The sequence below is a fragment of the Tursiops truncatus genome, chromosome 1 (genome assembly GCF_011762595.2).
Source record: "Tursiops truncatus isolate mTurTru1 chromosome 1, mTurTru1.mat.Y, whole genome shotgun sequence".
Lineage (NCBI taxonomy): Eukaryota > Metazoa > Chordata > Mammalia > Artiodactyla > Delphinidae > Tursiops > Tursiops truncatus.
In genome coordinates, this window is record NC_047034.1 from 74,681,338 (window position 1) to 74,697,426 (window position 16,089).

The 16,089-nt window shown below is 54.6% G+C and overlaps 1 protein-coding gene across 2 annotated transcripts in view; it reads left to right on the forward strand.

Moving 5' to 3' along the window:
- RORC (RAR related orphan receptor C) overlaps positions 1 to 16,015 on the forward strand; it is a 23,934-nt gene extending 7,919 nt beyond the window's left edge. Inside the window, exons 3-11 of one of the 2 annotated variants that reach the window (XM_033859132.2) lie at positions 5,649 to 5,734; positions 6,052 to 6,193; positions 7,439 to 7,951; positions 8,178 to 8,299; positions 9,187 to 9,319; positions 9,484 to 9,591; positions 9,767 to 9,877; positions 11,258 to 11,367; positions 14,510 to 16,015. In XM_033859132.2, the coding sequence (XP_033715023.1) occupies positions 5,649 to 5,734; positions 6,052 to 6,193; positions 7,439 to 7,951; positions 8,178 to 8,299; positions 9,187 to 9,319; positions 9,484 to 9,591; positions 9,767 to 9,877; positions 11,258 to 11,367; positions 14,510 to 14,671 (1,487 nt within the window). In that variant the 3' untranslated portion in view covers positions 14,672 to 16,015. The remainder of the gene's footprint in view (positions 1 to 5,648; positions 5,735 to 6,051; positions 6,194 to 7,438; positions 7,952 to 8,177; positions 8,300 to 9,186; positions 9,320 to 9,483; positions 9,592 to 9,766; positions 9,878 to 11,257; positions 11,368 to 14,509) is intronic. The other variant, XM_033859139.2, reaches the window with a different exon arrangement.
- The last annotated feature ends 74 nt before the right edge of the window (positions 16,016 to 16,089 follow it).

Here is a 16,089-nt window from a genome sequence, read left to right on the forward strand (position 1 = left end):
ATGCTAAGAGCTCTCCAAGAAAGGCAGCCCTGGGGTCTCCTCCCCTCCTCCAGTGACTAGTCCTTTCTGAGATCTAATCTCCACTCCTTCTGCTGCTGCAATGCTGCCCCTCCCTGGGACTCTGGGCTCAGGAAGGATGGAGATGTCTATCTGGGAGGAGGGACGGCAACAGAGCAGGGCCTCGGGGCCAGAGCCAGGGTCCTCCTGGGTCCACTGGTGTCTGCACCAGCAGAGGCACTCTGGAGAGGAGATGCAGCCCGGAGGCCGGGAAGGCCAATGATTGTGGCGTCTGGGCTCCCACCCCTCACAGCTTCCTCCTGGTGATTCATGTCCTCCCCCCAGCCACTGGTTGTTTTCACTCGTTTTTTTTGTTTCCCCTCCTTTCTCCTGTCCCAGACTGCGGGGGTGGCAGGGCACCAAGGGGGGGATTTCAGGTGGCTGGCTGTCTTTCGTGGCTTTTCAAAACCCCAGACTCTCCCTCGCCCACCTGAGTTTTAGCTTCACTACTTTCTCAGCCTGGGATCTGGGTGTATCAGCAGAAAATTCTCACCATGGGCAGGGAGGAGCGTTCACCAGGTACAACTGCTTGTCTCCTGACCCCCAACCCAACCCTCCCCCTCCTGCTCTTTGTGGCGGAGCCCACCGCCGTGGTTTCCAGCTTTGCAGAAGCTGTGGGAACTGAGAGCTGAGAAAGGAGGGAAGCTGGTGACAGGCTGGGGTACACAGGGGTTCCCTGGCCGGAGCTGTGGTCTCCGTGGGAGGAGAGGGACTAGTTTGGGCTGTGGGGTGAGGGGGCCCTAAGCTAAGAAAAGAGATCCATTCCTCTTGCTCACTCACTCATTCGTTCCTGCAGAGAGACCTACCAAGATGTGTGAAAGCCAGTCCACACCCCAAGGGAGCTGTGGTCTCCCGAGGAGTCCCAAGTCAGGAGCTCTGGTGGGATGGGCGAGCCCTGCCTCCCTGGCCTTAGAAGCCAAGGGTAAAAGCAGGAGGGGGCTGGTACCACAGAAGGTGTGGGACAGAGGGAATAACGTCTCTCTGGATCTTTAGACTAGACGTGAATCTTGGCATGAATCTTCCATGGGTGTCCCCCCTGAATTCCGTTCCTAGCCCACCCCCTCACTTCACACTCTCCCCTGCAGCCGGTAACCTTGTCCCCCATCCCATTCCGCCCCATGCATTTGGGCGTCTCATCCTTGTAGAGTATATGGCTCAATGGTTGGGGACACTGGCTCTCAGGTTACAGAGACCTGGGTTCACATGCCAGATCTGCTACTTCTGCTACTTAGTCAAGCCGCTTACTCTCCCCTGGACTCAGTTTTCTCATTTGTAAAATGGGGGCAATACAAATAGTACCTACTGCACAGGATTGCTGTGATCATTAAATGAAAAATGTATGTAACGCCTGGCACAGAATAAGAATTCAGCCAGTGCTGATGTCTATCTTTATTACTCGTCCCCCTTAATCGATGTCCATTGGAGAAAAGGAGAGAGAAAGAGAAAAGAGGAAAAGCCTAGCTTTAGACTGCTGGGGCACCAGGAGAAGATGAGGACCCCAGCCAATCTGGGTCCTCTGGCTGCATCCTTTCTCTACCAGAGCTGGGGGGTGGTTCCGGGGTTTGAGGGGAGAGATCCCCCTGGGTTGCAGCCCCTCCTTTGCTCCCACCACTTCCTCTCTGTGGTGTAGGGCACCTGGACAGGGCCCAGGGCTGGCTTCCTAAGGTGGCACAGGGCCAAGCTCTGGATGCATTCAAAGGGCGCTATCAATGAATCTCGCAGCTGCGAGAACAGTGAGATTAGAGGAGGCTGGAGGGAGGGGGGACAGCCTACTTTGTCTCTACCATATTTCCCCACATAGGAGGTGCTCAGAGGAAGCTCCCTGGGGATCCTTCAATCCCCGAAGCAGTCCAGAAGAGATTCATTTTCTTTACCTAGTACTATGTCAGAATAAAGTTTTAGAGGTCACACTGGATGGCAGGGAAGATACAAGAATGAGCTGGGGAAGAGACCACCAACCCCACCCTTATGCCCCAGAGAGAGGCATAAACAGGAAGAGGGACTAAATTCTTGCTACTCAGAAAGGTAGGGTGAGGACCAGCAAGCTTGGGCACCGACCAAGAGCTTGTTCAAATGGGAGAGCCTGGACCCCCCTCAGACCTGCCATGTGGGGACCTGCATTTTAACAAGCTCGCTAGGTGATCTTGTTTAAGACTCAGAGGTCTAGAGTCACGCAGTCACTAGGTGGTTTCAGGAGGTATCGTGTGCACAGGGGCCTTTCTCCCTCCTTGGAACTGGAGGGTTTCCTTTGGTGGGCCCTGGGAGAGAGCTACCGTGTGAGCTACAAAGATCTTCCCGAAGCGGCAGGTGAGGCTGGGCAGAGTGAGGGCTGCTGCGGGAGCCGTGCTGCAGGGGCTGGCCTAGACGTTCCTGACCTCGGCTTGGTTCTAGTTCCTGGCACTGTCAGGCCCTTAGATGGTAAGTTCCTGGCAGGCCAGGCTCCCGGGAAACAGCTTGAGTAATCCTGTGATTACTCAGCTCCCCTCCCCAATTTGCGTTCCCACCACCTGCTGCTTCAGGGACAGGGCTCAAGGGGGAGGTTTTGAAGGTGAGGTATCCGAGGTGTTTTTCAGCTCCGGCTCACCCCACCTCCACCTCTGCCAGTCCTCTTCCCGTTCTCTCCCCTCCCCTCCTCCACAAGTCACACTCATGTGCACCGGTACTTTCTCTTTGAGGTTTTGGGTAGATGGCATTGCGGGGGGACAGGTGGCAGGGCCAGGAGGGAGGAGTAGGATAAGAGGGCCTGACAGTGCTGAGAGGGCCAGGGGCTGGGCATGGGCCCAGGGCACGAGTGTGGGTTTTTCTGTGTTTCTGCGGCTCTCTCTCTCTCTGGGTCTGTCTCTGTTGTCTCCGGGTCCCAAAACGCTTGGTCTTTCTAGCTCAGAGGCTAGAGGGTCTGACCCTCTAGCCTGAAACCCCTGATCCTATGTGCCTGTCTCATTCCCTGTGTGCCTGCCTCACTGTGTGCCTCTGTCTCTGACTATGGTTGGGGAGCATGGGGGAGTGGCTGGCCTGGTGGCTGGGGTCTAAACTCTGGTGTCCCCCAAGCATGGGTATTTGTGAAGGTGGTTTGTGGCTGGCCACATCATCCTATGAGAAGGGCGAGGTCTTGGTGACACTGTTGTGAGGTTCCTAGGGCCAGGACCAGCAGTGAGTCAGGCTGTGGGGCAGAGAGATGTGTCTGAGTTACCCGTGTGGTCAGCTCACACACGCACACGGATGTGGCTCTTGGAGAAGGGAAGAGGCAGGGAGGCCTGTGGTTGAGGACTGGGCTGGAGCCCGAGTTCCCACTGTGGCTTGGCCTAGTCTCCCTCCCGCTTACTTTTTTGGGTGACCCATGTTGGTTTCTGCCCTCTCTGGGCTTAAGGCCACCGAGGAGGGAGATCCCACGGTGTTGGAGAGGAAACGCGTTGGGGAGAGGCAAGAGCAGACTCCACAGGGCACAAGCACTTCTCTTGGGCCTCAAATGCCTTCTGGGTTCTGCGCCCACTGCCGTGCATGGTGGTAGCCCGCACACACAGTGCTCGCGGCCACGCAGCGCTTTCCACAGGTGATACCACATACCCACGGTGCTACCGCCCGTCACCCCCTGGACAGGCGGTGAAGGCTATGCTTACCTTTTACTGGCAAGGGAACTGAGACCCAGAGAATCCAGTGGCCAGATGTGCATGTGCCCCCACGTTCTCTGCCCCTTTTCCAGGCACCCAATCCCCCCCGCTTGTTCTCTCTTCCCTCCATTCATTCCAATCTGCTCTTAATTTACTGGAAAGAAGCTCAAAGCTCCCTTGCTGTCTGTCCTGGATGATCACAGCCTATTGTGTGGGTGCTGGCAGACTAGTGGGGCTGGGGATGAGGAGAAGCCTCGAGCTCTAACGGAGGGACTTTAGACACCTATGCACCCCGTCCCCCGTGAGAAGGCAGCTGCTTACTCTGACCCAGCTCAAGGCTAGCCTGAGGGGATGACGGTTTAAGGATGATGGAAACAAGATTTCAGGGAGTGCCACGGAGCCATGGTCACCCTCCCCACCTCACATCAGCAGGTCCTACACGCAACCAGGGTCCAGGCCTGGACCAGAGGAGAGTTCACAGGACTGTGGATTTGCCCTATAGGCAGGCTGCTGCTTCCTCTGACCCTTGGGATCAGAGATGAGAAGGGGCTACGGTCCTAGACGAATTTATGACGTGCTCCACCCCAGGCATGCCCCCTCGGAGAGGAGGCAGCAGGTCAGCAATGGCAGAGGAGAGACCCACATGCCCTTAGGAGTGATGAAAGGGACACCAGCTCTGCCCAGTGTCTTCAAAAATTGGCTGGGGGGAGGCCAATGCCTGGTCCCTGAAACTCAGCAGAGACCTGTGGGCATTGACAAGGATGGGGCAAACCTGGGGCCAGTAACCAACCACAGTGAAGGGAGCGGGGAGGTAGGTTATAGTGAGCTCAGTGGGAGAGAGGGGGGTCCTGGCAGCCAGTGAACAAACACTAACAAATACGCACGTGTGCACACTAGCTCAAGCAGACGTGCCTATTGGCTCACGAACCACGTGTACCTTTCATGTGTACACACACACACACACATATGAGCACCCCTTCAAACATGCAACATGCCCACTGATGTGTGTGCCCCAAAAGTCATATACACAGAACAGCCGAATGGAAAGCTATGGGGAACTGGGATATAGACCCAGCTCATGGGTAACCTAGCGGTATGAACCTGGGCCAACCACCTGATCTCATTTGGCCTATTCCTTCATCTGTGAAGGAAAAAAAGAGGTTGAATTTGATGGTCCGTAGTCCCAGCCAGTGTTAACCTTCATGATTTGTGCGCACACAGTTGGACGCAGAGGCCCTCGTACACACATTAGCATGCACACTCTCATACGTGGAGACACGCACAGCCACCCTCTGCTCTGGGGCCAGGAACCTAGGAGGACTGTTTGATCCGCTCCCTGGCTCTCAGACATCCAGCAGAGCTGGTTTTTCGACCCCACTTTCCTGGGCTCCATCTCGGCTTCTCCTTACCCTCTCTGGGGCCCACCCAGTGGACCCTGCCCCCTTCGGCCCCTGGTCTCTGCACAGCCCCTCCCTGAGCCTTCACTGCCCAGCCGAGGATGGCTGGCATCTCTACCTGTCCCCCAGGTGCCTCCTGCCTGGTGGACCACATCTTCCCACCATGCCCCACACTCTGCCCCTGTGGGCCGAGCCCCAGTGGGGGAGGGCGGCACAGAGGAAGCCCCCTGGGCGGGAAGCAGGTGTTGTGAAGCCGTGAGGACTCCTAGGTCCCCAGGCAAGAGGGAGGCAACTAGAGCTTTTCATCTTGAGGGGCTGAACAGGTGGCCTCTGCAGCTGTTTTCTCTGCCCCTGTAGAACTGATACAACCCCCGGCCAGCCCGGGAAACTAAAACAGCCTCCACAGACACTTTGCTGAATGGCATTTGGCATTCACTCCTTCATCCGTCTTGCAAGAGGGAAACAGCAAGCTGGAGCGGGGGAGGGAAGCAAGGGAAGCCCCATGTCCCTGTATCTGCCCCCCAGGTACAGGCGGTAGGATACACCAAAGGCTCCTGGGCTGACCTCTGCTCTTTCCCTCTTCTAGCACAAATTGAAGTGATCCCTTGCAAAATCTGTGGGGACAAATCATCTGGGATCCATTACGGGGTTATCACCTGTGAGGGGTGCAAGGTGAGTATACACACATACACAGTCTCTTCAGAGATGGGGAGAGGGGGCTCAGTGGCCTTTGTTCTGCCTGCGGGGCTGGTCTCCTGAGACAGCTAGGGAGCTGCCCGGGTGGCACCTTGCCTGGAGAGCCCTGCACAGGAGGGCCTTGTCTTCAACTAGGGAAGTGATTGCAGGACAGATTACAATGGAGGAGAGAAAACTGAGGCGTCGTGTAAGATCTGGAAAAGGTGGGGCTAGAGCTTGCGGGCTGCAGGCACTTGGGACTGAGCTGGGCCTGGCCCAGATCAGCAGTCCTGGTCTCCACCTGCCTTCCCCAGGGTTTCTTCCGCCGGAGCCAGCAGTGTAACGTGGCTTACTCCTGCACCCGTCAGCAGAACTGCCCCATTGACCGCACTAGCCGAAACCGATGCCAGCACTGCCGCCTGCAGAAATGCCTGGCCCTGGGCATGTCCCGAGACGGTGAGGCCAAGTGCGCAGCCCCCGGGGCTTCAGTCTCCAGAGGGGCAGCCTGACCTGCTGTGCCAGACAGGGGTTAGAACGCCCTTCGGGGGCTCCGTCCCTTCCTCTGGCAGGCCCTTGTCTCTTCCACTGTTCACCGAGGCAGTGGGCAGGCTACCCTCATCAGAGGTCTTCACAGTCCCCAGCTTCAGGCTCTGCTACAACAACCCTCCTTTCCCCAAGGTCCCAGACTCTTCATTGGCTCCTTCCTCCGGATGGAGTTTCCTCACCCGACTCCCCTGTGACCCAGATCCCATCCGCATTCCACATCTTTCCCTCCTGCCCCATGGCTCCAGTTCCAGCTCCGTCTCCCTCCGTAGTGCCCCATCCCCAGCCTGGGCCAGGGGGCGAGGGCTGCGAATGGGACCACAGTTGGCCTGAGAACAGCCCAGAAGGCTGAGGCTGGGGAGGCCGGCTGTTCCTGGCGGCTTTTCTCCACCTTCCTCAGCCACTGCCCCCTCGCAGCCCCCAAACCGCTCCCACGGCAACACCGCGGAAGGAGCCCAGGCCGGGGCCGGGGGAGACCTGAGGTGATGAGGAGCCAGAAGAAGCCTGTCAGCACTTTTCAGCGCCCAAAATAACAAAGTGAAAGGAAATACGCAGGCTTGCAGAGGGGCAGGCGGGGCGACCAGGGGCTGTGTCCCCACACCTGGGAGGGGTGGCAGGGCAAATGAAAAGGCAGGAAAGAGAGAGCAGAAGAGGATGTTCAGAAACAAGCCGCGGAGCCTGGGTTGGGCTGTGGTGAGTATCTAGGTCACCAGGGAGCCTGCAGGCCTGACCACAGGGAGACCTGTGTTCTCGGCTCTCCTCTTCCTCCGACCCTCCTAGACAGGCGCGGTGACCCCAATATAGCTCGAGGCCCCCCACTCAGCCACCCCCAGCCCCATATCAGGAGGCCAGGGCCCTCAGTCAGGACTCATTTCTCTGAATTCTGTAGAAGGTGGATTCGAGCCAGGAGCGTTTGCCCGGGAGACTGAAATGTCTGGGTTGCACTGAGCCCCGAAGCAAACCAGAGTGAGAGGTGGGAGGGGTCTTGAACAAAAGTGCCCTGAAGGGAGGCTCTCAGGCAGGACTGGAGAAGCTCTGCTTGGAGTCAGCTATTCAGGGAGCAGCAAGTTCACCCTGTGATGATGCAGATGCCTACTCACTCTGCCCTGTACCCTGTCCTCCCCCCTCAAAAACTCCTGATCCCCGAACCTCTTTCAGCTGTCAAGTTTGGCCGCATGTCCAAGAAGCAAAGGGACAGCCTGCATGCTGAGGTGCAGAAACAACTGCAACAGCGGCAACAGCAGCAAAGGGAACAAGCGGCCAAGACCCCTCCTGCAGGAGCCCAAGGAGCAGACCCCCTCGCCTGCACCTTGGGGCTCCCAGATGGGCAGCTGCCCCTGGGCTCCTCGCCTGACCTGCCGGAGGCCTCAGCCTGTCCCCCCAGTCTCCTGAGAGCCCCAGGCTGCGGGCCCTCCTACTCCAACAGCTTGGCCAAGGCCGGGCTCAACGGGGCCTCGTACCACCTGGAATACAGCCCTGAGCGGGGCAAGACCGACGGCAGAGAGAACTGCTATGGCTCAGGCAGCCAGCCGACCCCTGACAGGTGTGGACTCCACTTCGAGGACCCCAGGCACCCTGGGCTTGGGGAACCAGGACGGGGCCCGGACAGCTACTTCAGCCCCAGTTTCCGCAGCACCCTGGAGGCGCCTTATGCCTCCCTGACAGAGATTGGTGAGCCCCTGGGGAGGTAGCTGGAGAGAAGGGAGGGGGAGGAAGAGAAGGGAGGGGCTTCCAAGAAGGGGGCCCTAGTCAGCACCCCGTGTAAACCAGACGTGCACAGGGGCCTCGGGGGGAGGCAGAGCAGCGCTAGGCCAGGCAGTGGAGTGCCCCTTGTATGGGAAGGATAGGAGCTGGCTGAGATCGAGCCCCTGTTTTCCTCCTCCTTCTCCGGCCCCAGAGCATCTGGTGCAGAACGTTTGTAAGTCCTACCGAGAGACGTGTCAGCTGCGGCTGGAGGACCTGCTCGGACAGCGCTCCACCGTCTTCTCCCGAGAGGAGGTGGCCGGCTACCAGAGGAAGGTGAGGCCAGGAGACTGCGCAAGGAAGGGAGGACCTCCCACCACCACTGGGGGGTCCAGAGACAGCCACCTGCACACACAAGTGGGCTGGGGCGAGGCAGGGTATCCCAGAAAGACACAGTGGGTACTGCTGTTAAGTACGCACCCTAGTAGATGGATGAGAGCTTCTCCTCAGCTCCTGCCTATGGTCATTTTACGCGTCCTTCATCCTACCTCCCCCATCACCCCGACATTGGCGAACAGACCTCGGCCTAAGCTCCTTCCTCCTCTATCGACGACGACAAGAGTCAGAATCCTGAGCAGCATTTGTTAAGCGCTCCTTCTCTGCCAGGCACTGTGCTGAGCGCTTTACATAAATTATCCTTGACCCTAAGGACAACCAACCTATGAGGCTGGCATCTATCTCTGTTCTTAATGGACCGAGAAACTGAGCTCAGAGGAGTTTGTAGACTTACTCCTCGTCGCAAAGTAGTGGATCTGAAGGCAAATTCAGATCCATCTGGCTCCAAAGCTTGTTCTCTCCCTCCTGTCACTCTGACAACAGCTCCTGCGCTAAACGCACCTGTTTGGTACTGAACTTGGGTATGTCTTAGTCACCTCAACAAGATGCACACTCTTTGAGGGCAAAAGCTGTATCTCAGACGTTTGTTAAGTCCCCACAACAGCTAACTCTGCGCCAGTGGCTGGTGGGCGCTAAGCGCGTCCAAGTGACAGGAATTAACCTGGAGTGCACATTTGTGCTAAGAATAGGCTAAAAACACGGGTGCTGAGAATGTGGCGGTTCAGAATCTACCCCCTGCAGTTTATCTGTCTGGGTTCCCAGAGCCTTGGGGGGGGGGTCCCGGGGTCATAAAGAGGGCTACAGTGGGACCCCCTCCTTCCCTGCAGTCAATGTGGGAGATGTGGGAACGCTGTGCCCACCGCCTCACCGAGGCCATTCAGTACGTGGTGGAGTTCGCTAAGAGGCTCTCGGGCTTTATGGAGCTCTGCCAGAATGACCAGATCGTGCTACTCAAAGCAGGTGCCCAGGGAGAGGGGGCGGGCCTGGGGGCAGTGGGGACAGACGAGGAAACGGGCAGGGCTGAGTGGAGGGAGGTGCCTTAAGGGAACTGGGACACTGAGGGAGACAGAGACAGATTCCTGGCCATGTTTGATGGTGTACCTGCCTTTCTCCCCACTCCCCAGGAGCCATGGAAGTAGTGCTGGTCAGGATGTGCCGGGCCTACAATGCTGACAACCATACAGTCTTTTTTGAAGGCAAATACGGTGGCATGGAGCTCTTCCGAGCCTTGGGTGAGGGGCAGGGGGAAATGAGAGAGAGGAGTCGGATGCCAATCCCATCCTGGAGACCCAGGGCGCCCTCTTTTCAGGACAGATTGCCCGCTCTGCTCCAAACACCAAGGGGCGGGTGTCCTCGGGCACTGTGGCCTCACCCACCTTGCTCACTCTTTCGTTTCCACCCCACCAGGCTGCAGCGAGCTCATCAGCTCCATCTTTGACTTCTCCCACTCCCTGAGTGCCTTGCATTTTTCCGAGGACGAGATTGCCCTCTACACGGCCCTCGTCCTCATCAACGCCAGTGAGTGTCACTGGGCTTGGGTAAAGGACATTCAGGCAGTGGGAGGGCGCAACAGATACTGAAGAGTCTGGACCTTCGCTTGTGGTTAAATCTGGGAAGTCACTTTAAAGAGCAGAATGAGCCCCCCCCCACCGCCCCGAATATTGCTGTAAAAATATGAGTTAAAATAAAGATCCAGGGGAGCCTGACAGAGGGAAAAGAGCAGCGCAGGCAGGGTTGGAGAAGTGGGGAGACGTGAGGAAGAGCGGAAGTGAGCCATTTCCCTGGGAGAAATTAGTCTGCTTGTGAGTCCCTGTCAGTGACTCCATTGCGGCCGCACGTTGGAATCGCCTGGGGAGCTTTAAAAACGATTGCTGCGACTCTGAGGTCATTGATCTGGGGTGCTGCCGGAACACCAGAAGTTTTAACAGCCTCTCACAAGGGATTGTAATGTGCCACCAAGCTTGAGAATCACTGCTCTGTGTGAACTCATTTCAAGACTACACGCCATCGGGAACTCCCTGGCGGTCCAGTAGTTAGGATTCCACGCTTTGACTGCCGAGGGCATGGGTTCCATCCCTGGTTGGGGCACTAAGATCCCACAAGCCCCGCAGCGCAGCCAGAAACAGAAACGAAAACCAAACCAAAACAAAAGACAACATGCCATCATGGCAGGACTCTGGATGTCCGCTCCGCTGGAATGGAGTGGGGCTGGTGAGCCAGCTGAATGCTGAGGATTCAGAGAACCTGGGGAAGTGGCTTGAGCTGCTAACCTGAGTTTGCAGACCAAGATTATCAGTCTTCTGGCTCTGCCAATGAGTAGAGACCTAAACATTCCCCTTGAACTAGAAATAAAGACTTAAGAGATGACTTCTGGGTATTTTATGGAGTCAGGGCAAAAGGCGGTTTGTCTCTTGAAGTTGGCCACAGACTGCTGCAGAGGCCTTGTTGCTGACCTAGGTGGCTTTACAAAGTCCATCTCCTATCTGGAGCCGTCCCTGCCAGGTGGCGGGGAAGAAGAGAGAACTTTTTTTTCCTTCCCCACAGCAGAGTTTTAGTGCCTAGCTTTGAATTAGCTATGTGAAATATCAGGGTACCAGGGATAGAGCAGCTTGGAACTGGGAGATTGGAATGTCTCATCCCTTTCTTCTCTCTCCAGTTTTCCTTGTAGAAAGCTAGCCCAGCCCAAGGCCCCATAGCTTACCATTATCAAACCAAGACACACACATTCACACACACACACACACACACACACACACACACACACACACACTTACACTCTCTCTCACTCAGCTAGGAAGATCTATATTCAGCACAGATGTCCAGAATGACACACCCTTTTGGGGAAGTTAACGTCCATGTTCTTTCTTTTTCTTGCTATGGTCCCATCCCCTCCTTCAGACCGGCCAGGGCTCCAAGAGAAAAGGAAAGTAGAACAGCTGCAGTACAGTCTGGAGCTGGCCTTTCATCATCATCTCTGCAAGACTCATCGCCACAGCATCCTGGCAAAGGTAGGAGCAGTCCCTGGGACAGAGGAGGTCAGGCCCAGTGCCAGATCTGTGACATCAGGGCTTGCGAGGGCCATGGTCTGAGGGTCCAGAGGAGGAAGTGCTTGAGTGCTAAGTTGTGTGAGAGAGCTTGCAACAGCCTGGGGGCAAGGGGACTGATCAGTCACTTCCATGTGGGTAAAGATGGGAAGTTAGGGAGCCTGGAATTGGGAGGGACCTCCAGGGAACAATTCAGTTTAATAGAGCCACCACTTACCCAGCATCTGCTTGTACTGTGGAATGGAAAGATACAGAGATGCCGTCCTTACCCCCACCAAGAGCTTTTAATCTGCTGTGAAGAAGAGACTCGTGTACCAATGACCCTAAGAGGAGAATGTGTTATGGGATATAATAATAATGGGATTAACAAAGTGCTTTCACAGATATGCTCATCTTTATGACAACTCAGTAAGATAGGTGTTAAAATCTCCCTGTCGTGATAAGGAAACTTAAATGACTTGTCGAAGTTTATGCAATTATAAGTGATAAATGTAAGGTTTAATCCCAGGGCTTTTTCTACCGTATCCCTGTGCCCCTAATATAGTACTACAATAAGAGATATTGGGGAAATGTGAGAGCATGGAAGAGAGATTAAAAATAACTTGAGGGTAAAAGGAGTGGGTCATAAATGCTTCCCAGAGAAGATGGCATTTAAACTAGGCCATGAAATATGTAAGATTTTAACAGGCCTTCAGGGGGTGGGGCAGGCATTCCAGGCTTAGGGAACAATATGGAGAAAAATAAGGAGGCAAGATAATGCATATACAGAGAATAGTTCATGGAACATTTTGACTAAAGTGTAAGGTCAGGAGCTGGGATTGATTGATGGGGGCAAGGAAGTAGCAGAAGACAAGCTTGAAAATTAGGTCAAGGAGCAAATCAGAGAGGACTTTCAAGGCCATATTAAAGAGTTACGACTTTATTTCCAGGCAATGGAGAGCACCAAAGGCTAGACGAATGATATCATCAGAGCTATTATTTAGGCAATTTAATTTGGAACCAGTGTAAAGGAACCATTTATGTAACGGTTCAGGCAATGGGCACTTGCTATGTGCCAGGCAGAGTGCTAGGTGCCGAGAATACAGAAGTGACTTAAACGACAGGCTCTGACCTAAATAAACTTCAAGTCTGGTAGAATAGATTAGGGGGAGGAGAACCTGAGAGAGCAGTTGGAAAGCAAATCTCTGTTGGATCCACCTTCAGAATACATCACCTCCCACTGTTACCCCCTAGCTGTCAGTTCTCACTTGGGCCATTAAAGAGGCCTCCTTAACTGGACCCCTGCTCCATCCCTGTCTGTCCCACGGCAGCCACACAGTACTGTTCTCAGCGCTCCCAGAGCTGCCCATCATGCTGAAAATCAAATCTAGAGTCTGTGTCGTGGCCGACTGGCCTCATGATGTGTCTGGCCCCCCGACTTCTTTTCTCACCTCATCTCCTTCCACTGCCCTCTCAGTCACCCATTCCAGCAACACTGGCCTCCTTGCTATTCCTTGAACACATCAAGCCCGGTTGCTTCTCGGGACTTTGCTGTTCCAGCTGCCTGGAAGGTTCTTCCCCTAGTTTTCCAAATGGCCTGCTCCAGCCCTTCATTCTGGAGAGGTTTTCCCAGACCACCCCATACAAAAAGCCCTCTACCCATCACTCTGCTTTATTGTTTTTCTTTTGTTTTTTGGGGTTTTTTTTTGGTTTGTTTTTTTGTTTTTTGTTTTTTGCGGTATGCAGGCCTCTCACTGTTGTGGCCTCTCCCGTTGCGGAGCACAGGCTCCGGACGCGCAGGCTCAGCGGCCATGGCTCACGGGCCCAGCCGCTCCGCGGCATGTGGGATCTTCCCGGACCGGGGCACGAACCCGTGTCCCCTGCATCGGCAGGCGGACCCTCAACCACTGCGCCACCAGGGAAGCCCTGCTTTATTGTTTTTTAAAGACGTTTTCTAACATATGTTTATCTTCTGGCTCCCTCACTAGAATATACACTTAATAAAGGTAGAGATTTTATTTTCTTCACTGATGTATCACCACAGCCCATCACAGTTCCTAGCCAAAAGGGTCTCAACAAATATTTGAGAATGAATGAAAGAATGAATGAATGAAGCTATTGCAATAGCCCAGACAAATGCAAAATAAAGCAGGAGGAATGAAAAGAGGATGAATTCAAGAGATTTCAAGGGATCCCATGCTTCCTGCTCTTCCCTGACTGGCCCTTTCCTAGGCAACTAAGCTGGGGAAAAGGGGGTGGCTGGTGAGAGGTGTTTTTAAGGCTCACTTGCTTGTACAGGAAACTGCAGACGATAAATGGTTTTCTCAGCCTTTCTCCAGTGAGGTCTCCCTGCCTCTATCTCCTCATGGCTCTCTGGGCCTTTTTCATTCCCCTCCACCGGCTGAGTGCTGGCAGTGTTGGTTTACTGTTTGCAGTGTTGGGTACCTGCTTGGAAATTGCTTAGTCCAAACAAACAGTTACTGAGCATTTGCCATGTGCAAGCAGTTTGATAGGTACAGAGGATACAGAGAGAGGGAGGGAGGGAAGGGAGAGAGAGAGACCCTACCTAAGGAGTTTAAATCTAGGGTAGGGAGACGGACAAATTGGATCATTTTCCTAAAATGGGATTTCAGTGCTGCACAGAGGGAAGCCCAAAGGAAGGGCCCTTAACCCAGGGAAATAGTCCTAGAGGAGGTAACAGTGAAGGTGAGTAAGAATTAGCCAAGCACAGAAGAATTGGATAGACATCCCAGGGGAGGGGAACAGTATCAACAAAGGCAAAGAGGCACATAACATTACATAACAGAGAGTGACAGAATTTCACTATTATAAAAGCATAAAGTGTGAGTTAGAGAGTCTTTAACAGGGCTCATCTTAGGAGTAGCAGGAACACCATTTGGGGGTTTCAGCCAGAAAACATGTACCTGTCCCACAGCAGCTCTCGCTAGCCTCCAGTTGCCTGAACACAGACCTACCCCTACCAATGGGATCTGGCTGTTCCACAAGTGCCAAGTGTGCAGGGAGAAAGCAAGGAGGGTTATCCAAGCCCAGGAAGGATGGGGGTACTTCTCTGCTCTGGGGACAGAGCTGTAGTACTGACCTTCCTTCCCCATGAACCCATGTCCAGCTGCCACCCAAGGGGAAGCTTCGGAGCCTGTGTAGCCAGCATGTGGAAAAGCTGCAAACCTTCCAGCATCTCCACCCCATCGTGGTCCAAGCTGCTTTCCCTCCACTCTACAAGGAACTCTTCAGCACTGAAATCGAGTCACCTGAGGGGCTGTCCAAGTGACCTGGAGGAGGGACTCCGTTCCCTTCCCTAGAGCCTCGTGGCTCACCTTCCTCTTGGCCTTTTCCTTTCTTGTGCGCCCTGGAGGGTGGTCTCTGCCTGTTTTGGGGGGGGGTGAGCAAATGCGGAGACTGGCTTTCTGCCCACCAGCCTGCCTGGCGGCAGGCCAAGAGCTGGGGGAGCGGGGATGGAGGAACACCATCTCCAGCCTCAGCTTTGTCCTGGCTTCTCTCAGCTTCTGGGAGACCTGGGGTGGGATACAAGGACCTCTAGGAGGACCTAGGTGTCCTCAGGACAACAGGGGGATCCAGGACACCCTGGACAAACAGAACTCAACTCTGGGCTCAGAAGCTAAGAATAGGCCTTTGAAATACCTCATTGCATTTCCCTGGGGGCTTTGGCTGGGGAGACGCATCAAGCTCAGAGACTGGCATCTGGAGCCCAGGAGGACCTGTACATAACATGAACCTGGATTGTTAGATTGTCTGCCTTCCCCCTTCCTCCCAGCTCAGCAAGGAAACCGTTGGGTACCCTGGGGTCTAAAAGAGACTAGATATGTGGAGGGTAAGGATGGGATGGGGATAAGGGAGGGGCTGGGGATAATATTTTTATGGGATTTGGGTATAAGGATAGGGTATGATGAAGGCCAAGAGCGTCACAGATGGACAGACAGACAGAGTTAGAACTCAAACTTCTTATGTGCACTTTAAAAATAGACTTTAGTGGTTACACAAATGTGATCAGAGACACATGTCCACATACATGTGAAACACATAGTCACACACTTAACCTGTAGTCATGCAGCTCTATAGATGCATTTGATCTGACACAATCTCTGTCTTCCTTGAGGTCACAGATCAGAGGAACTTCGTGGCCTCAGGGAAGATCCCAATCCTGAGGGACCCCAGAACATTTTCACCTGGTGCCCCAGTTCACCAATCTTAGACGTGGGGTGGCCCAAACTCTATCCCAGCCCCAGCTGTCTTCTGTCAAAGGAAACCCTAAAAGAAGAGATGGCTGGACACAGTCAGAAGGCCAAGGGCAGACCCTCGGAGGACTGTCTGGGCCCCATCCTCCAGCCCTGCTCTCCTTATGGCGAAACGCAGCAGATGCGATTCCACCACTCTGTGCCTGGGTACCACCAAGTCTGGCAGGGTGAAGGAGACCTGTTTCTCCAGCCGTGATCTTGCCCGAGAACTTCTCTTGCCTTTATAAATAGCTGTGAGCCCTCCTCTGAGGGATAAACAGCAGGTGGTCAGGAGGGTTTTTTTTTTTTTTTTCCTCTCAGGGGAGGGTGAACATAAACCCTAACCTGTGCTATTCTTTATAAAACGACTTCAAAGGCAAGAGGTGTTGCTGCTCTGCAATCTCATTCCTGTGTGAGGACCCAGGTTCCCAGCCCTGCCAGCCGTCCGCACTGT